A 22221-nucleotide genomic window follows, 5' to 3' on the forward strand; every position below is an offset into this window, starting at 1 on the left:
TGGTGGATGAGGATGAGGAAAAAGCCAATATGCTAAATGACTTTTTTTCATCAGTATTTACAAAAGAAAATCCCATGGCAGCCAATATGACTAGTGATAAAAATTCCCAATTAAAGGTTACCTGCTTAACCCAGCAGGAAGTACGGCGGCGTCTAAAAATCACAAAAATTGACAAATCTCCAGGCCCGGATGGGATACACCCCCGAGTACTGCAGGAACTAAGTACAGTCATTGATAGACCATTATTTTTAATCTTTAAAGAGTCCATAATAACAGGGTCTGTACCACAGGACTGGCGTATAGCAAATGTGGTGCCAATATTCAAAAAGGGGACAAAAACTGATCTCGGAAATTATAGGCCAGTAAGTTTAACCTCTACTGTGGGTAAAATCCTGGAGGGCATTCTAAGGGATGCTATACTGGAGTATCTGAAGAGGAATAACCTCATGACCCAGTATCAGCACGGGTTTACTAGGGACCGTTCATGTCAGACTAATTTGATCAGCTTCTATGAAGAGGTAAGTTCCGGACTCGACCAAGGGAGCCCAGTGGATGTAGTGTATATGGACTTTTCAAAAGCTTTTGATACAGTGCCACACAAAAGGTTGTTACATAAAATGAGAATAATGGGGATAGGGGAAAATATGTGTAAGTGGATTGAGAGCTGGCTCAGGGATAGGAAACAAAGGGTGGTTATTAATGGAGCACATTCGGACTGGGTCGCGGTTAGCAGTGGGGTACCACAGGGGTCAGTATTAGGCCCTCTTCTTTTTAACATATTTATTAATGACCTTGTAGGGGGCATTCAGAGTAGAATTTCAATATTTGCAGATGACACTAAACTCTGCAGGGTAATCAATACAGAGGAGGACAATTTTGTATTACAGGATGATTTATGTAAACTAGAAGCTTGGGCTGATAAATGGCAAATGAGCTTTAATGGGGATAAATGTAAGGTCATGCACTTGGGTAGAAGTAATAAGATGTATAACTATGTGCTTAATTCTAAAACTCTGGGCAAAACCGTCAATGAAAAAGACCTGGGTGTATGGGTGGATGACAAACTCATATTCAGTGGCCAGTGTCAGGCAGCTGCTACAAAGGCAAATAAAATAATGGGATGCATCAAAAGAGGAATAGATGCTCATGAGGAGAACATAATTTTACCTCTATACAAGTCACTAGTTCAACCACACTTAGAATACTGTGCACAGTTCTGGTCTCCGGTGTATAAGAAAGACATAGCTGAACTGGAGCGGGTGCAGAGAAGAGCGACCAAGGTTATTAGAGGACTGGGGGGTCTGCAATACCAAGATAGGTTATTACACTTGGGGCTATTTAGTTTGGAAAAACGAAGGCTAAGGGGTGATCTTATGTTAATGTATAAATATATGAGGGGACAGTACAAAGACCTTTCTGATGATCTTTTTAATCATAGACCGGTGACAGGGACAAGGGGGCATCCTCTACGTCTGGAGGAAAGAAGGTTTAAGCATAATAACAGACGCGGATTCTTTACTGTAAGAGCAGTGAGACTATGGAACTCTCTGCCTTATAGTGTTGTAATGAGTGATTCATTACTAAAATTTAAGAGGGGACAGGATACCTTCCTGGAAAAGTATAATGTTACAGGGTATATATATTAGATTCCTTGATAGGGCGTTGATCCAGGGAACTAGTCTGATTGCTGTATGTGGGGTCGGGAAGGAATTTTTTTCCCCATGGTGGAGCTTACTCTTACCACATGGAGTTTTTTTGCCTTCCCCTGGATCAACATGTTAGGGCATGTTAGGTTAGGCTATGGGTTGAACTAGATGGACTTAAAGTCTTCCTTCAACCTTAATAACTATGTTACTATGTCCTGGAGTGTCTCCTTATCCTATTCACTTATATAGCAGATGGCACTTTACTTTTTATATATCTTGCAGTGTAAGGCTGCTTTCACACTAGCGTCGGTACGGGGCCGTCGCGCTGCGTCGGCCCGACGTACCGACGCATGCTGTGCAAAAAATGCCCGACGTGGGCAGCGAAAGCAGTCTTACGATGCTTCCGCTGCCCCATTGTAATGTCCGGGGAGGAGGGGGCGGAGTTTCGGCCGCGCATGCGTGGTCGAAAATGGCGGACTAGACGCACAAAAAAAGTTACATGTAATGTTTTTTTGTGGCGGCGGTGCGCCAGAACACGACGCAACCGTCGCAAGACGGTTGCGACGTGTGGCGATACATTGCAATGCGTCAGTAATGTAAGTCTATGGGGAAAAACGCATCCTGCAGACAACTTTGCAGGATGCGTTTTTTCTCCTAAACGACGCATTGCGACGTCCGCCGAAAAACGCTAGTGTGAAAGTAGCCTTAGGCGGCCACACGGTTTTGGTCCATCTTGTTTTCCTCGCTGAGCATGTTATTCCTTCCTGTTGACGTATCGTGTAATTTTTGTTGGTTGATGTATTCTGTAATAAATTTATATATATTTTTTGTACTATTTTGGATCTGTACTCCATTTTCTCTGAGTATGATGTATGCACATGTAAGCAGAGGCTTGCCAGTCACTATCAGCAGGAGAAGTCGCCGGGGACCCGCCTGTACGACTAGTCACCCATGCACCTCGCATGCTGGTGACTATTAAAAGTATGTTTTCTTTGAAGCGCCGCAGCATTTCAGAGTCAAACATACTTGGCTGTGATCGTATCGCCAGTGGCATACACGCTGCCGACGGGTTAGGCAGCATGGATCGCCTGACAGCTTCCCTGTAGCCTTGATATAGGTAGCTAATTGTCTAGCATTAACATCTGTGATAGTAACCTACTGTCTCCAGATGAGTTTGTCAATCAGGACTCCTATAATGAGAGCGTTACACCAATCTAGTACAAGAACTGGTACGGGCTGACCCATATTCTACTCTTAGGGAGGATGAGTTGAACCCTAGTGTGTCGAGAATGAGGAGAATGTAAGTGGAAGTGCCAGGGGGAAACCTCGAAAGTCCATTATAAGGAATGAAGTATGTCTTCTCCTCCACCCCATATTTTCTCTAGTCTGGGAAAATAAGAAAAGTATAGGCCACCATAAGATAGAGGTCAAAATAGTGAGAGTATTTGTATCTCTCTGTAAGCAAACAAAAGATGTGTGAGATAACGTTCCCAGTCTCTTCCTTCAGTATCCACAAACATCATAATGTGTCATCATTTTAATTTTATATAGTAAATCCATAGCTCATGTAAAAATAAGCAGCTTCATAATATATTCTATCAGAAATATCATCTTCTTTCTCTTCCTATATTGATCAGTCATTCTCAAAATTCACAGTTCACTGGTGAAATGTACTGTATCTTCAGTGAATACAGAATTTCCCATTACTGAGATAGGAAATGACAATTGGTGCTTATAAAGTTCTATGGAAATCTGTACCTCTCATTTCAGGAGAATTTGCAGCACAATGTCCGTAACTTCCTCCAGATCCTCTTGTCTCGTCTCTTCATAGAATTTTAAAAATACCCATTGCGATCTCTTATTTGAGTAATGTGGAAATTTGTCTTCAATGAGAGTAATAATAAAAGTAATAAAAGTCCAAGAGGTGAAAGAATCAGATCTCTCTGATAAGATATGTGACACACTTGCTTAATTATGTTAATGTGTACTATAGATTTATGGACTAAAAATGAAAACGACGGTTTCTCTTTATTGACAGTCTTCTCGTGGATCCTATAAACATCATATTCCTTATTTCATATAAATATTCTACTACAACATAGCATCACTTCTAGCTCATAGAATGATGAACCAAATCTCTCCTCTCTTTCAGATCTCGTAGCAATGCCTGACATCGGTGTTGCTGCAATGGAGAACTGGGGTTTAATTACCTTTCAAGAAACCTCGCTGATGTATGATCCCAAACAGAAATTCAGCAATTCCAAGGCTTTGACATGCTTGATAGTTGCTCATGAGATAGGACACCAGGCATGTGGTAAAATGGCCCAGATCTTTATTTATTTCATTGTTACTTCTTATCTCTTAAAAACAAATTAGAACTCGATGGTAATGACAATTTCTAACAAAAATCATGATTCTGGTTTTTTATGAAAACAAAATCCTCTTCTGAATGCCTATATCTTCCCCCCAGTAAAATAATAACATTTCGGCTGGGGTCACATTAGCATATAACATCCGATGCGAGAGTATTGGATGCAATATGCTAATGACACTCTGCTCAAACTCTGCTGTGAGCGAGAGCCAAGTGTCAGTGATCTGTGCTCCCATTCTCTCGCATAAGAGACAGGTGCGGAGGAAACAGAGAAAGTCATTTCTCCATCTACTCCTTTGTCGGCAATTGCACTGCAGTCGGATGACATCGGATGACACGTACCCATTGACTTGTATGGGTGTGTGCGATCCAATTCTAGGATGCAATCGATTGTTTTCTCATGTCTAATTGGCATCAGAAAATAATCGCAGGTCTGAGCTGCTCCGTAGTATAACACTGGTCCGAGTGCTGTGCGATGTGTGAGCGAGCCCTTATACGCATCTCCAATGTCGGCGCCATTCCGGCGCTATCAGCACTGGCACACCCAGGGCTCGCATGACATTATGTCATGCAATCTCAGTGATAAAAAGTGCTGGCTTCACTCTCCTCTCCTAGGGACGTAATTGACATCCGGAGGAAGTGAGACGGCATTAGCAACTATCACTTCCTACATATGTCTTGACTAGATGTTTCCAGCCAGCTAACGCTCGGCACGCTCATTGCTATCTAATTAACGCTGCTGGTGATTAAACTAAAGTAAATAATGACAACATTCAATAGCGCTTATGCAGGTGGCAAATTAACTTAAAATGAAGTTAATAACAATAGTGTGGTGATGTGGGGGGGATTATGTGTGTTGATTTGGTGGGGGGTGGGATTATGTGTGGTGATGTGGTGGTGGGTGGTATTATGTGTAGTGATGGGGTGGGGGGCGGGATTATGTGTGGTGATGGGGTGGGGGGCGGGATTATGTGTGGTGATGGGGTGGGAGGGTGGGATTATGTGTGGTGATGGGGTGGGAGGGTGGGATTATGTGTGGTGATGGGGTGGGGGGGCGGGATTAGGTGTAGTGATGGGGTGGGGGCGTCATTATGTGTGGTGTTGGGGTGGGGGGCGGGATTATGTGTGGTGATGGGGTGGGGGGCGGGATTATGTGTGGTGATGGGTTGGGGGGCGGGATTATGTGTGGTGATGGGTTGGGGGGCGGGATTATGTGTGGTGATGGGGTGAGGGGCGGGATTATGTGTGGTGATGGGGTGGGGGGCGGGATTATGTGTGGTGATGGGGTGGGGGCGGGATTATGTGTGATGATGGGGTGGGGAGTGGCATTATGTGTGGTGATGTGTTGGGGGCAGGATTATGTGTGGTGATGTATTGGGGCACGGGATTATGTGTGATGATGTGGTGGGCGGGCGGGATTATGTGTGGTGATGTGGTGGGCAGGCGGGATTATGTGTGGTAATTTGGTGGGGGCAGGATTATGTGTGGTAATGTGGTGGGGGCAGGATTATGTGTGGTAATGTGGTGGGGGGCGGGATTATGTGTGGTAATGTGGTGGGGCGGGATTATGTGTGGTGATTTGTTGGGGGCGCGGGATTATGTGTGGTGATGTGGTGGGGGGCGGAATTATGTGTGGTGATGTGGTGGGCAGGCGGGATTATGTGTGGTGATGTGGTGGGGGGGCTGGATTATGTGTGGTAATGTGGTGGGGGGCCTGGATTATGTGTGGTGATGTGGTGGGGGCAGGATTATGTGTGGTAATGTGGTGGCGGGGCGGGATTATTTGTAGTAATGTGGTGGGGGGGCGGGATTATGTGTGGTAATGTGGTGGGGCGGGATTATGTGTGGTGATGTGGTGGGGGGTGGGATTATGTGTGGTGATGTGGTGGGGGGCGGTATTATGTGTGGTGATGGGGTGGGGGCGGGATTATGTGTGGTAATGGGGTGGGGGGCGGGATTATGTGTGGTGATGTGTTGGGGGGCGGGATTATGTGTGGTGATGTGGTGGGGGGCAGTATTATGTGTGGTGATGTGGGGGGCGGGATTATGTGTGGTAATTTGGGGGAGCGGGATTATGTGTGTTAATGTGGTAAGGGGGCAGGATTATGTGTAGTAATGTGGTGGAGGGGTGGGATTATGTGTGGTGATGTGGTGGGGCGGGATTATGTGTGGTGGTGATGTGGCGGTGGGGTGAGATTATGTGTGGTGATGGGGTGGGTGGGTGGTATTATGTGTGGTGATGGGGCGGGGGGTGGGATTATGTGTGGTGATGGGGCGGGGGGGCGGGATTATGTGTGGTAATGTATTGGGCGGGATTATGTGTTGTGATGTGTTGGGGGCGTGGGATTATGTGTGATGATGTGGTGGGGCGGGATTATGTGGTGATGTGGTGAGCAGGCGGGATTATGTGTGGTGATGTGGTGGGCGGGATTATGTGTGGTGATGTGGTGGGGGGCGGGATTATGTGTGGCAATGTGGTGGGGGGGCAGGATTATGTGTGGTAATGTGGTGGGGGGGCTGGATTATGTGTGGTGATGTGGGGCGGGATTATGTGTGGTAATGTGGTAGGGGGCTGGATTATGTGTGGTAATGTGGTGGGGGGCGGGATTATCTGTAGTAATGTGGTGGGGGGGCGGGATTATGTGTGGTAATGTGGTGGGGGTAGGATTATGTGTGGTAATGTGGTGGGGGTGCGGGATTATGTGTGGTAATGTGGGGGAAATGTGTGGTAATGTGGTGGGGGGCGGGATTATCTGTGGTAATGTGGTGGGGGGGCGGGATTATCTGTAGTAATGTGGTGGGGGCGGGATTATGTGTGGTAATGTGGTGGGGGGCGGGATTATCTGTGGTAATGTGGGGGGGCGGGATAATGTGTAGTAATGTGGTGGGGTGGCGGGTTTATGTGTGGTGATGTGGTGGGGTTGTGGGATTATGTGTGGTAATGTGGTGGGGGGCGGGATTATCTGTGGTAATGTGGTGGGGGGCGGGATTATGTGTAGTAATGTGGTGGGGTGGTGGGATTATGTGTAGTAATGTGGTGGGGTGGTGGGATTATGTGTGGTGATGTGGTGGGGGGGCGAGATTATGTGTGGTAATGGGGTGGGGGAGGGATTATGTGTGGTAATGGGGTAGGAAGGCGTGATTATGTGTGGAAATTTTATGTGTGGTTATGTGTTGGGGGGCGGGATTGTGTGGTGATGTGTTAGGGGGTGGGATTATGTGTGGTGATGTGTTGTAGGGGCTGGATTATGTGTGGTGATGTGGGAGGCGGGATTATGTGTGGTGATGTGGCGGGGGCGGGATTGTGTATTGTAATGGGGTGGGGGGCGGGATTATGTGTGGTAATGGGGTGGGAGGGCGGGATTATGTGTGGTTATGTATTGGGGGGCGGGATTGTGTGGTGATGTGTTAGGGGGTGGGATTATGTGTGGTGATTAGTGTTGAGCATTCCGATACTGCAAGTATCGGGTATCGGCCGATACTTGCTGTATCGGAATTCCGATACCGAGATCCGATATTTTTGTGATATCGGGTATCGGTATCGAAACAACATTAATGTAAAAATGTGTAAAAGAGAGAATTAAAATAAAAAATATCGCTATACTCACCCTCCGACGCAGCCTGGACCTCAGCGAGGGAACCGGCAGCGTTGTTTGTTTAAAATTCGCGCTTTTACTTGGTTACGTGAAGTCCCGGCTTGTGATTGGTCCGCGTCCCGGCAACATGGCCGCCCTGACCAATCACAGCAAGCCGTGACGAAATTACGTCACGGCTTGCTGTGATTGGTCCGCGTCCCGGCAACATGGCCGCCATTAACCAATCACAAGCCGCGACGTCACGGGAGGCTGGACACGCGCGCTTTTTAAAATGGGCGCGTGTCCAGCCTCCCGTGACGTCCCGGCTTGTGATTGGTTGCGCCGCGATCAACCAATCACAAGCCGGGAGCCTGGACACGCGCGCATTTTAAAAAGCGCGCGTGTCCAGCCTCCCGTGACGTCGCGGCTTGTGATTGGTTAATGGCGGCCATGTTGCCGGGACGCGGACCAATCACAGCAAGCCGTGACGTAATTTCGTCACGGCTTGCTGTGATTGGTCCGCGTCCCGGCAACATGGCCGCCCTGGCCAATCACAAGCCGGGACTTCACGTAACCAAGTAAAAGCACGAATTTTAAGCAAACAACACTGCCGGTTCCCTCGCTGAGGTCCAGGCTGCGTCGGAGGGTGAGTATAGCGATATTTTTTATTTTAATTCTTTCTTTTACACATTTATATGGATCCCAGGGCCTGAAGGAGAGTTTCCTCTCCTTCAGACCCTGGGAACCATCAGGAATACCGTCCGATACTTGAGTCCCATTGACTTGTATTGGTATCGGGTATCGGTATCGGATTGGATCCGATACTTTGCCGGTATCGGCCGATACTTTCCGATACCAATACTTTCAAGTATCGGACGGTATCGCTCAACACTAGTGGTGATGTGTTGTAGGGGCTGGATTATGTGTGGTGATGTGGGGGGCGGGATTATGTGTGGTGATGTGGTGGGGGCGGGATTGTGTGTGGTAATGGGGTGGAGGCAGGATTATGTGTGGTGATGTGGTGGGGGGCGAAGCTACTGTGCAGGGGGCGGGATTAGCGAGTAATCATGATGCCTCATATATATAGATTTATTTAAAGTAGGGGAGAGTGAAGCCAGCGCTCATTGGTTGCATAACAATGTAACGTGAGCCCTGGGATTCCCAGGGACCGTTACCGGAGGGGGGTAAAAGTGTACTTATTATACTGGGGGGAAGCATAGGGATTCAGTAGGGGTTGTCCGAGTAGCGGCAACCCCTTTAAAAGAGTTTTCCGCTACAGTTCTATTGATAACCTGTCCTATGGATATGAGTTGATCTGCAGTAATGGCAGCAGCCACCAATCAGTGTGATGGAGCTGTGGTGTTCTGTTCCATGCAATATTCACATATGGCCATTGTTGATTATAATAATAATAATCTTTATTTTTATATAGCGCTAACATATTCCGCAGCGCTTTACAGGTTGCACACATTATCATCACTGTCCCCGTTGGGGCTCACAATCTAAATTTCCTATCAGTATGTCTTTGGATTGATCTGATATTGGTGACCAATCCTACAGATTTAGTAGCGGAAAATCCCTTTTGAACTAAAACCACCTAAACTTATTGTTGGGGGTCTGATTGGTGAGACCTCTCCTGATTCTGAGTAGAATAGGGCTCTGTGGTCTCTTCACAGTTTTTCCCTGCGCTGTGACCCTCATGGCCACCTTCTACTGTCACATTCAAATTAATGAGATTGGCATTTGGCAGAGATACTAGAAACATAATTAACCTCATGTAAGGACAAGAGAATGTGTGTAATAATTCTGCTGCTTGTAGATCTACCTCATAGTTCATAGGTGAAGGGGATGTGTAAACTTCCGTAAATGTAACACTGTTCAGATAGATGAATGTTTTCAGATACTGAGGAGTTTGATGCTAGTAAATCGGATGTGACTATCACATTGTGCTTTGGGAAACACTCGAATTCTCACCTTCACTACATGTGTTCTAGCAAGTCACACAGGCATTATATGCACCTTGGCCATATTTTGTGTTATATGTTTTTATACTGTCTGTAGGAATGAATAAAATTGATGATCACACAAGCAATTGTCATTTTATGTTTCTTTTTTCTTTTCTAGTGGTTTGGAAATCTTGTTACCATGAAGTGGTGGAATGACATTTGGCTCAATGAAGGATTCGCTTCTTACTTTGAATACATAGGTGCCAGTTTTATTGACCCTAAATTGAAATTGGTAGGCATTATAGATTCATCTCAATGGTCGTATGATTATTAAAGGGAGTCTTTTAGCACAAAATGACTGTTCAAACCAAGTGCAAGCGCTCAGTCCACCATTGGCACAGCCAGTTTAGTGTATTTTTCCACCTACTTGTTTTGCATCTATCTACACTCACCGGCCACTTTATTAGGTACACCTGTCCAACTTCTTGTTAACACTTAATTTCTAATCAGCCAATCACATGGCGGCAACTCAGTGCATTTAGGCATGTAGACATGGTCAAGACAATCTCCTGCAGTTCAAACCGAGCATCAGTATGGGGAAGAAAGGTGATTTGAGTGCCTTTGAACGTGGCATGGTTGTTGGTGCCAGAAGGGCTGGTCTGAGTATTTCAGAAACTGCTGATCTACTGGGATTTTCACGCACAACCATCTCTAGGGTTTAAAGAGAATGGTCCGAAAAAGAAAAAAAATCCAGTGAGCGGCAGTTCTGTGGGCGGAAATGCCTTGTTGATGCCAGAGGTCAGAGGAGAATGGGCAGACTGGTTCGAGCTGATAGAAAGGCAACAGTGACTCAAATCGCCACCCGTTACAACCAAGGTAGGCCTAAGAGCATCTCTGAACGCACAGTGCGTCGAACTTTGAGGCAGATGGGCTACAGCAGCAGAAGACCACACCGGGTACCACTCCTTTCAGCTAAGAACAGGAAACTGAGGCTACAATTTGTACAAGCTCATCGAAATTGGACAGTAGAAGATTGGAAAAACGTTGCTTGGTCTGATGAGTCTCGATTTCTGCTGCGACATTCGGATGGTAGGGTCAGAATTTGGCGTAAACAACATGAAAGCATGGATCCATCCTGCCTTGTATGGAGCATCTTTGGGATGTGCAGCCGACAAATCTGCGGCAACTGTGTGATGCCATCATGTCAATATGGACCAAAATCTCTGAGGAATGCTTCCAGCACCTTGTTGAATCTATGCCACGAAGAATTGAGGCAGTTCTGAAGGCAAAAGGGGGCCAACCCGTTACTAGCATGGTGTACCTAATAAAGTGGCCGGTGAGTGTATACTCCCTTTTCTTTGATTGATAGCTTTACAAACGTCAGAGTAGGGGGAATATAAATGGAAAAAAGTAGATGGAAAGATGCACTGAATTATTTGGCTTTTCCAAGAGAAGAGTGAGTGCCTCTGCTTGGTTGGAACAGTCATTTCTTGCTGACAGACTCCCTTTAGAGGGAACCTGTTATATTGAAAATCTGAAGGCTGCATGTTTTAGAGCAGGAGGAGCTGAACATATCAGTTTATAGGTTTGTGGGATTTTATTCAGTATATCTTTTTATTCAATTAAATTCCTGCTCTTTCTGTGCTTTTCAGTCCAGTAAGCGGTCCTCAGCAGTGATTAACAGTAACAGTAGGCAAAGAAAGGAGAGGAATCTACTGTATATACTCGATAAGTCGACCTGAGTATAAGCCGAGGCACCTAATTTAGCCACGAAGAACTGGGAAAATCCCTGTCCTTGTATGCATGGCTCCTTATCCCCATCCTTGTATGCATGGTTACAAAAACACATCCTACTTGCCTTCCCTGCACGCCGTCGCTGCATCTCATTCCGGCACCAGCAGCTCTTCCGGCCGAGCCATCACGTTTTCCCGCTCATTATAGTAATGAATATTTACTCCACGCCTATGGGAGTGGAGAGGGGTAAATATTCATTACCTTAATGAGCGGGGACATGTGATCGTTCGGCTGGAAGAGCTGCTGGCACTGGAACGAGATGCAGCAAGGGCACGCAGGGAAGGTAAGTAGGATGTGTGCTGGAAGCCGGCGGCTGCGGCTGTAACTGTGAACACTATAAAAGAAATGAATATTCACTGCCAATGCAGTGAATATTAACTTCTCTTTTGCAGCGAGCACAGTTACAGCAGCAGCCACTGGCTCCTGCTGCTGTGACCCACTGCTCCACTGCTCCCCCTCCCCCGCTGTCTTTCTGGGATAATGACTCATGTATAAGCTGAGGGGGGCGTTTTCAGTACAAAAAATGTGCTGTAAAACTCGGCTTATACAAGAGTATATATGGTAAATGAGTTATATTGAATCAATCTTTAACCACAAATGTAAAAATATATACCTATGTATAAATAATAATAATATAGTGTGTATGTATATGTATGTATATACACTGTGGTGCAGTGACCCCTGTGGCAGCTAGGGGGCGCTGTGTGTGCTCCTTGGGATATGCATGGAGGCATATCTGTTGTGATAATGGTGGTGAAACAGTGACTGGCATTGTTGTGAATGGCCGATATGTGTCGCAGAGGGAGTCTGCGTGGTAAGTCTGATGTAATGTGGTTGTTCTGGGACCTGTAGTCCCTCAAGAGTTTGTGTAGTGTTGTATAATAGTCAAGGGAGACTTACTAGGCTAGTTGTGTGAGATGGGCGGGACAAACTAGCCACACATCCACACTCCCATCCAGGGGAGTGGTTAAGGGTATATAAGGTGACCAGGGTGTGGGTCACATGTTCCTCTATGGTTCCAGTGTTTGGACCTGAGTGGTGAAGGTCCTGGAAGTATGTGTTGGATTTCCTGGGATTAGGAATCCTGAAGAGCACATACCAGTGTGTTGGATTTCCTGGGAGTAGGAATCCAGAATAGCACCTGGTGGGACTTTGCTATTGGTGACCTGGGTATTGGACGGTCCCAGCTCGGGATGGACATCCTGAATAGTACCCGGACTGGCCACCTGTGTGATCCTGCGTAACCTGGGTGCTGGGAGGTCCTGGCAGTAGGACCGGATCCCTTAATAGCACGAGGTGAGGACCGGGATCTGCAGAGCCAGTGACAGCTACAGTGTGGGGAAGCTAAAGTCCTTCGGTGGGTCTGGACTGACTAATGTGTGCCGGCCAGGCAAGTTGGTGATCCCTGTGAGGCAGCTTACCCGGAGGAGTGGACTGACAAGGAGTCAGCAGGTGGAGCAGGAGCTCCCGTCAGGTACTATACAGACTGCTGGTGTTTGTGATGTTCTATGAACTGTGTGGTCTCCCATGGCAACTGAACGGAGTGAGGTTCAGCGTGTTTAGAGACTGCGACCCAGTGTCATATGCGCTATATGTGACTTAGCACATTGGTGAACTGTTCGGCGTACGGACACCCATGGTAACTGGGCGAAGTGAGAGGTCCAGCATGTTTAGTGTCCGTGAGTCAAAGCCGTAAATAAAGTGTTTAAGATAAAGCTGCAAGTTAATATCACCAGTTGGTGCCTGTTGTGTTCCATGAAATGTATATAATGAACTGTGCATAACCCGGTTTATGACACTTTAATAAACCGTATAGACTGTGTTTAAGCGAAAAAATCGTGCCTGACGACGTCAATCCCGTGCCAAGCGAGTGTCCCCCAATACACTCAGTGAGAGCAATCTAACAACACATACATACAGTCATGGCCAAAAGTTTTGGCACTCTTGAAATTGCTCCAGAAAATGAAGTAATTCTCCCAGAAAATTATTACAATTTTGGTTTTGTTTGTTTTGTTATACACATTTCCTTTATATGTATGTCTAATTTGCCTATTTTTCTAATTTTTTTGTATTGTTCCAACATACACAAAGGAAATAAACATGTGTATAACAAAATATGTCTCCTTGTCTCAGCATGCTTGACATGTCACTCTCTGCAAGGAGAAACGTTACCCCTTTGATTCCGGTCAGACACCTCTCACCCAGCCAGACCAGATCTCACACTTTGCACTGATGAGGGGCAGTACCCGAAAACCCGAAACACATTGTCTGCAAATTGAGATTCTGGTTTTGGCTTTTATCCTAAGTCATGTGACAAGGCTTGTTCAAGGGTCGACATTGACTTTTAGGATTGCTACTTCCTATAGGTTGAATTAGAGTTCTAGTCCTCTTCCTCTCTGGAGAGACAAATAACAAAACGTGTGTAATTGCAATAATTTTCTGGGAGAAATACTTCATTTTCTGGAACAATTCAAAGAGTGCCAACACTTTTGGCCATGACTGTATACATTTATTATTATTATTTATACATCTGCTCAGCTCCTCTTGCTGTATAACATTTTGCATTTTATGTTGGAATTTGTGAATTTCTCAATTGTTGTTGTCTGACAACTATCAGATTATAGTTATCCTACTTATATCTCATATTTATTTCAGCTTTGTAGGTTCTTCACATAATTTCATGTAAACTCAACAAGAATCCCAACCCATGGACTTGGGGGGATAAAGAGGCATGAACATGGAGATTTAAAAATTACAATATTTTATTAGGAATAAATTAAAAATAGTTAATTTAAAAAAAAAAAAAAAAAACGGTTTTAAAATAAAATAAGCAAAGTCTAAACTATCAATAGCTGGAGGCTTAGCAGCACTATAAAGACTAGAAATACTGTAAATGTTACTTAGGATAAACATATGTTAAAGGCAAAGTCAATCAATATAAAGATCAACTACAGGTGCTTCTCAGAAAATTAGAATATCATCAAAAAGTTAATTTATTTCAGTTCTTCAATACAACAAGTGAAATTCATATATTATATAGAGTCGTTACAAATAGAGTGATCTATTCCAAGTGTTTATTTCTGTTAATGTTGATGATTATGGCTTACAGCCAATGAAAACCCAAAAGTCATTATCTCAGTAAATTAGAATACAAAAAACACCTGCAAAGGCTTCTTAAGCATTTTAAATGGTCTCTTAGACTGTTTCAGTAGGCTCCACAATCATGGGGAAGACTGCTGAGTTGACAAATGTCCAGAAAAAGTCATTGACAAACTCCACAAAGAGGGTAAGCCACAAAAGATCATTGCTAAAGAAGCTGGCTATTGACAGAGTGCTGTATCCAAGCATATTAATGGAAAGTTGAGTGGAAGGAAAAAGTGTGGTAGAAAAAGGTGCACAAGTAACTGGGATAACCACAGCCTTGAAAGTGTTGTTAAGAAAAGGCCATTCAAAAATTTAGGGGAGATTCACAAGGAGTGGACTGCTGCTGGATTCATTGCTTCAAGAGCCACCACACACAGATATATCCAGGACATGGGCTACAAGTGTCTCATTCCTTGTGTCAAGCCACTCATGACTAATAGACAATGCTAGAAGCGTCTTACCTGGGCCACGGAGAAAAAGACCTAGACTGTTGCTCAGTAGTCCAAGTGTGTTGTTTTCAGATTAAAGTAAATTTTGCATTTCATTTGGAAATCAAGGACCCAGAGTCTGGAGGAAGAGTGGAGAGGCACACAATCCAAGTTGCCTGTGGTTTAGTGTGAAGTTTCCACAATCAGTGATGGTTTGGGGAGCCATGTCATCTGCTGGTGTAGTTTCACTGTATTTTATCAAGACCAAAGTCAGCATAGTCATCTTCCAGGAAATTTTAGAGTACTTCATGCTTCCCTCTGCCAGCCTGCTTCATGGAGATGGAAATTTCATTCTCCAGCAGGACTTTGCACTGTCCACACTTCCAAAAGTACCAATACCTGGTTTAAAAACAACAGTATCACAGTGTTTGATTGGCCAGCAAACTCGCCTGACCTTAACGTCATAGAGAATCTATGGGATATTGTCAAGAGGAAGATCCCAACAATGCGGAAGATCCCAACAATGCAGATGAGCTGAAGGCTGCTATCAAAGCAACCTGGGCTTCCATAACACCTCAGCAGTGCCACAGGCTGATCGCCTCCATACCACGCTGCATTGATGCAGTAATTGATGCAAAAGGAGCCACAACCAATTATTGCAGGGCCGGCATCAGCACCTGGTGCACCCGGGCAAGTGCCGGGGCCCTGGCGAGACGGGGGGGCCCACTCACGCTGTCTGGGATACAGCGCACACACTGGTGTAAGGGGCGCGCGGTCAGAATTTTCATAAACTAGAGCGCTGTGTGTGTGGAGGGAGCAGCAGGAGTCAGCATTGTGACAGACAGCTGGGAGAGGAAGCCAGTGCTGAGCAACAGGAGGGCGGGACTTTCCAGCATCCAATCCCGGCTGAGCGCCTTACTACAGTATTCTCCAGTCACAGTCAGGAGTGAGTCACGGAGCAGAGAATTCCCCCCCCTCCCCCGGTGAGTGTTGTCTGAGGCGCCTGTGTTGAAGTGTATGGATGGTGTCCTGACAGTGACAGGCTCTAGTCCAGTCCCTGCAGCCGACCATCCTCACTGAGTCCGCTACTGTGCTCATTGACAGCGTCAGTCAGCACAGCAGCTGCTATGTCCTGAGTCACTCTGACCCCTGTCTGTATCATCAAAAGAGCAGAGCTGAGTGCCCCTTCCCCCTTCACCTCCTGCAGAGAAGCATAAGACTGCTGAGCCCAACCTGCCCCCTGACAGGACACAGCAGCCCCCTCTCAGGATTCCCTGCATTTACTTCTCCAAACCTCAGTCTTCAGAATGGAGCTGTGGTGTCCTGCCAGGGGGCAGATGGGGCACAGAAGCCTTATCCTTCTCTGTTCTCTGGAGGGGGCTCATCAGGATTTATAGCTGCTGAACAGGCTCACCTTCTAGAGATGTTATGTAACATTACATGTCCACACACACATATATATATCTACTATATAATTGTCTAAGGGTCACTTACATCTGTCTGTCACGGAAATCCCAAGTCGCTGATTGTTCGCGGCAAAACGGCCACGACCAATCAGCGACGGGCACAGTCCGGTGGCGGAATGGCCGCTCCATACTCCCCTGCAGTCAGTGCCCCCTCCATATTCCCCTCCAGTCAGCGCTCACACAGGGTTAATGGCAGCGGTAACAGACCGCGTTATGCGGCGGTGTAACGCACTCCGTTAACGCTGCTATTAACCCTGTGTAAACAACTTTTTACTATTGATACTGCCTATCAATAGCATCAATAGTAAAAAGATCTAATGTTAAAAGTAATAAAAAAAATAAAAAATCATTATATACTCACCCTTCGTCGGCCCCCAGATCCAGCCCAGGCCTTTCCCGCTCCTCACGACGCTCCGGTGACCGGTCCATGCATTGTGGTCTCGCGAGACCACTATGTCATCATCTCGTGGGACCGCAATGCACTCTTGGGACAGGAGTGTAGCGAGGAGCATCGGTAAACGCCTGGGCTGGATCCGGGGGCCGACGGAGGCTGAGTATATAACTATTTTTTATTTTAATTCTTTTTTTTAACAGGGATATGGTGTCCACATTGCTATATACTATGTGGACTGTGCTATATACTACGTGGCTGTGGTATATATTACGTGGCTGGGCAATATACTACATGGCCTGTGTTATATACTGCATAGGCAGTGTTATATACTACGTCTCTGTGCTATATACTACGTGGCTCAATATACTACGTGGCTGGGCAATATAGTACGTCGCTGGGCAATATACTACGTGTCTGCTTTATACTACGTGTCTGGGCAATATACTACGTGTCTGGGCAATATACTACGTGGCTGTGCTATATACTACATGGCTGGGCAATATACTTTGTGTCTGCTATATACTACGTGGCTGGGCAATATACTACGTGGCTGGGCAATATCCTTTGTATCTGCTATATACTACGTGGCTGGGCAATATACTACGTGGCTGGGCAATATACTACGTGGCTGTGCTATATACTACGTGGCTGGGCAATATACTACGTGGCTGGGCAATATACTACGTGGCTGGGCAATATACTATGTGGCTGCTATATACTACGTGGGCTGTGTTATATACTACGTGGGCTGTGTTATACGCTACTTGGCTGTGCTATATTTCTCTGCTGTATCTGTGCATCATGAATCGTGGTATGTGTTAAAGGGGGGGCCCACTGAGACTCTTTCGCCCGGGGCCCTCAAAAACCTGGAGCCAGCCCTGAATTATTGAGTGCATTTACTGAACATACATTTCAATAGGCCAACATTTCAGATTTTAAAATCATTTTTCAAGCTGATGTTGTAAAGTATTCAAATTTACTGAGATAATGACTTTTGGGTTTTCATTGGCTGTAAGCCATAATAATCAACATTAACAGAAATAAACATTTGTAATAGATCACTCTGTAATGACTCTATATAATACATGAGATTCACTTTTTGTATTGAAGAACTGAAATAAATTAACTTTTTGATGATATTCTAATTTAGTGAGAAGCGCCTGTACAGGTAAAAGTGCAATGTGCTTAATTCATTAACCCCTTTACCCCCAAGGGTGGATTGCACGTTAATGACCGGGCCAATTTTTACAATTCTGACCACTGTCCGTTTATGAGGTTATAACTCTGGAACGCTTCAACGGATCCTGGTGATTTTGATGCTGTTTTCTCCTGACATATTGTACTTCATGATAGTGGTAACATTTCTTTGATATTATCTGCGTTTATTTGTGAAAAAAATGGAAATTTTACAAAAATTTAGAAAATTTCGCAATTTTCCAACTTTGAATTTTTATGCAATTAATTCACAGAGATATGTCACACAAAATACTTGATAAGTAACATTTTTTGTTAGGCAGTTATAAGGGTTAAAAGTTGAAAAGCAATTTCTCATTTTTACAACACCATTTTTTTGGGGACCACATCTCATTTGAAGTCTTTTTGAGGGGTCTATATGATAGAAAATAACCAAGTGTGACACCATTCTAACAACTGACCCCTCAAGGTGCTCAAAACCACATTCAAGAAGTTTACTAACCCTTCAGGTGTTTCACAGGAATTTTTGGAATGTTTAAATAAAAATGAACATTTAACTTTTTTTCACAAAAAATTTACTTCAGCTCCAATTTGTTTTATTTTACCAAGGGTAACAGGAGAAAATGGACCCCAAAACTAGTTGTACAATTTGTCCTGAGTACGCCGATACCCCACATGTGGGGGTAAACCACTGTTTGGGCACATGGCTGAGCTCGGAAGCAAAGGAGCGCCACTTGACTTTTCAATGCAAAATTGACTGGAGTTGAGATGGGACGTCATGTTGCGTTTAGAGAGCCCCTGATGTGCCTAAACATTGAAACCCCCCACAAGTGGCACCATTTTGGAAAGTAGACCCCCTATGGAACTTATCTAGATGTGTGGTGAGCACTTTGACCCATTAAGTGATTCACAGAAGTTTATAATGCAGAGTCGTAAAAATATAAATCATATTTTTTCACAAAAATGATCTTTTCGCCCCCAATTTTTTATTTTCCCAAGGGTAAGAGAAGAAATTGGACCCCAAAAGTTGTTGTACAATTTGTCCTGAGTACGCTAATACCCCATATGTGGGGCTAAACCACTGTTTGGGCACATGGCAGAGCTCAGAAGGGAAGGAGCGCCATTTGACTTTTCAATGCAAAATTGACTGGAATTGAGATGGGACGCCATGTTGCGTTTGGAGAGCCACTGATGTGCCTAAACATTGAAACCCCCCACAAGTGACACCATCTTGGAAAGTAGACCCCCTAAGGAACTCATCTAGAAGTGTTGTGAGAGCTTTGAACCCCCAAGTATTTCACTACAGTTTATAACGCAGGGCCGTGAAAATAAAAATTATTTTTTTACCACAAAAATTATTTTTAGCCCCCAGTTTTGTATTTTCCCAAGGGTAACAGGGAAATTGGACCCCAAAATTTGTTGTCCAATTTGTCCTGAGTATGCTGATACCCCATATGTGGGGGGGAACCACCGTTTGTGTGCATGGGAGAGCTCGGAAGGGAAGGAGCGCCATTTGGAATGCAGACTTAGATGGAATGGTCTGCAGGTGTCAAATTGCGTTTGCAGAGCCCCCAATGTACCTAAACAGTAGAAACCCCCCACAAGTGACCCCATATTGGAAACTAGATCCCCAAGGTACTTATCTAGATGTGTTGTGAGAACTTTGAACCGCCAAGTGTTTCACTACAGTTTATAACGCAGAGCCGTGAAAATAAAAATCCTTTTTTTCCACAAAAATTATTTTTTAGCCCCCAGTTTTGTATTTTCCCAAGGGTAACAGGAGAAATTGGACCCCAAACGTTGTTGTCCAATGTGTCCTGAGTACGCTGATACCCCATATGTTGGGGTAAACCCCTGTTTGGGCGCATGGGAGAGCTCAGAAGGGAAGGAGCACTGCTTTACTTTTTCAATGCAGAATTGGCTGGAATTGAGATCGGACGCCATGTCGCGTTTGGAGAGCCCCTGATGTGCCTAAACAGTGGAAACTCCCCAATTATAACTGAAACCCTAATCCAAACACACCCCTAACCCTAATCCCAATGGTAACCCTAACCACACCCCTAACCCTGACACACCCCTAACCCGAATCCCAACCCTATTCCCAACTGTAAATGTAATCCAAACCCTATCTTTAGCCCCAACCCTAACCCTATCTTTAGCCCCAACCCTAACCCTAACTTTAGCCCCAACCCTAACTGTAGCCCTAACCCTAGCCCTAACCCTAACCCTAGCCCTAACCCTAATGGAAAAATGGAAATAAATACATTTTTTACATTTTTTAATTTTTCCCTAACTAAGGGGGTGATGAAGGGGGATTTGATTTACTATTTATAGCGGGTTTTCTAGTGGATTTTTACGATTGGCAGCCATCACACACTAAAAGACGCTTTTTATTGCAAAAAATACTTTTTGCGTTACCACATTTTGAGAGCTATAATTTTTCCATATTTTGGTCCCCAGAGTCACGCGAGGTCTTTTTTTTTGCGGGACGAGTTGACGTTTTTATTGGTAACATTTTCGGGCACGTGACATTTTTTCATCGCTTTTTATTCCGATTTTTGTGAGGCAGAATGACCAAAAACCAGCTATTTATGAATTTCTTTTGGGGAGGGGGTTTATACCGTTCCGCATTTGGTAAAATGGATAAAGTAGTTTTACTCTTCGGGTCAGTACGATTACAGCGATACCTCATTTATATAATTTTTTTATGTTTTGGCGCTTTTATACGCTAAAAACTATTTTACAGAAAAAATAATTATTTTTGCATCGCTTTATTCTGAGGACTATATTTTTTTTATTTTTCGCTGATGATGCTGTGTGGCGGATCATTTTTTGCGGGACAAGATGACGTTTTCAGCGGTACCATGGTTATTTATATCCGTCTCTTTGATCGCGTGTTATTCCACTTTTTGTTCGGCGGTATGATAATAAAGCGTTTTTTGCCTTTTTTTTTTACGGTGTTCACTGAAGGGGTTAACTAGTGGGACAGTATGAAATTACTTACATTGGTATCAACTCAGCTAAAGATGTTGCCACAGCTACGACCCCGACTGCTCTGTTTCGCCTAACAGGCTTCTTCCTTTGGGGACATGTGTATTGCTAGCATTGATGTATTCTTTTATGCACAATGCTAGCCACACACATGCCCCCAATGGAAGAAGCCTGTTAGGTGAAACAGCACTGTCGGGGTCGTAGCTGTGGCACATCTTTAGCTGGGTTGATACCAATGTAAGTAATTTCATACCTAATGATCACTTTGCAGCTCTCTGTTGGTTTATGGCTACTTGACCTTTAATGTAATATATTTCAGCAGTGCTAGGTATATTTGCCTTTACAAACCTTTTGCTTCAGAAACACTGACTTCAGTTGTATATCATTACTAACACACTGCACTTTTATCTATCGTTGCTCTTTATACTGATTGACCTGGTCTTCTACACATGTTCATCATAAGTAACATTTATTTCTAGTCCTTATAGTGCTTCTAAGCCTCCAGCTATTGATAATTTACACTTTGCTACTTTTATTTGAAAACCCTTTGCTTAAATTTTAAATGAACTCTTTTTAATTTATTCCTAATAAAATATTGTAATTTTTAAATCTTCATATTCATGCTTCAATGCCCTGACATCACTTATGCATAAAGGTTCTATTTTTTTTCTTCTTAAATTCTTATCTTATGGAGGGACTTTTGTAAAATATATTATTTAAATCAGTTAAGTTATTCCATAAAGCTGACCATGAACACGAGGTGTTGGCTGACAACCATCTCTCTTTACCACCTCATAAATGTGCATGTGTGTATGTATGAGCACGATGGTTTAATGGGATAAGCCACTTGGTGGTATCCATTCAGGCATATTAAAATCCAACATGCTAGATCCCTCAACATCTAAGAAAGTGACGTGGTCCCAATACAAATTATCATGGCCCAAGTGAGGTACAAGCAGAATAGGTGACTGCTTAGGGTGCCATTATGTTCGGAGTGCATAATTACAAGACTGAAACAAAATCAAGTGCCTTTAAATGCCTTTGTGCAATCAGGTAGTTAATAATACCATAAATAATGGGGTCTAATGGTTACTTCCTTTTAGTGCAGCTTTTCAAATGAATCTGTCATGTGAATCGGAGTTCATCAACATTAAACTGATGATTGTCATGCTGAACTTCTTTGACTGAAGGTGTTGGGTCCAGATTCTGAAACCTTTGCACTGAGCACCATGAGAGCTTGATTTAAGCCTTGTACAGCTGACTGACAGCTGT

At 44.4% G+C, this 22221-nt stretch overlaps 1 protein-coding gene across 1 annotated transcript in view; it reads left to right on the top strand.

Annotated features, from left to right (window-relative positions):
- Positions 1-22221, top strand: part of LVRN (laeverin) — a 228735-nt gene that overhangs the window by 101091 nt on the left and 105423 nt on the right. Inside the window, exons 5-6 of the mRNA XM_077290673.1 lie at positions 3799-3953; positions 9717-9830. Coding sequence (XP_077146788.1) covers positions 3799-3953; positions 9717-9830 — 269 coding nt within the window. The remainder of the gene's footprint in view (positions 1-3798; positions 3954-9716; positions 9831-22221) is intronic.

Source organism: Ranitomeya variabilis, chromosome 1, assembly GCF_051348905.1.
Source record: "Ranitomeya variabilis isolate aRanVar5 chromosome 1, aRanVar5.hap1, whole genome shotgun sequence".
Lineage (NCBI taxonomy): Eukaryota > Metazoa > Chordata > Amphibia > Anura > Dendrobatidae > Ranitomeya > Ranitomeya variabilis.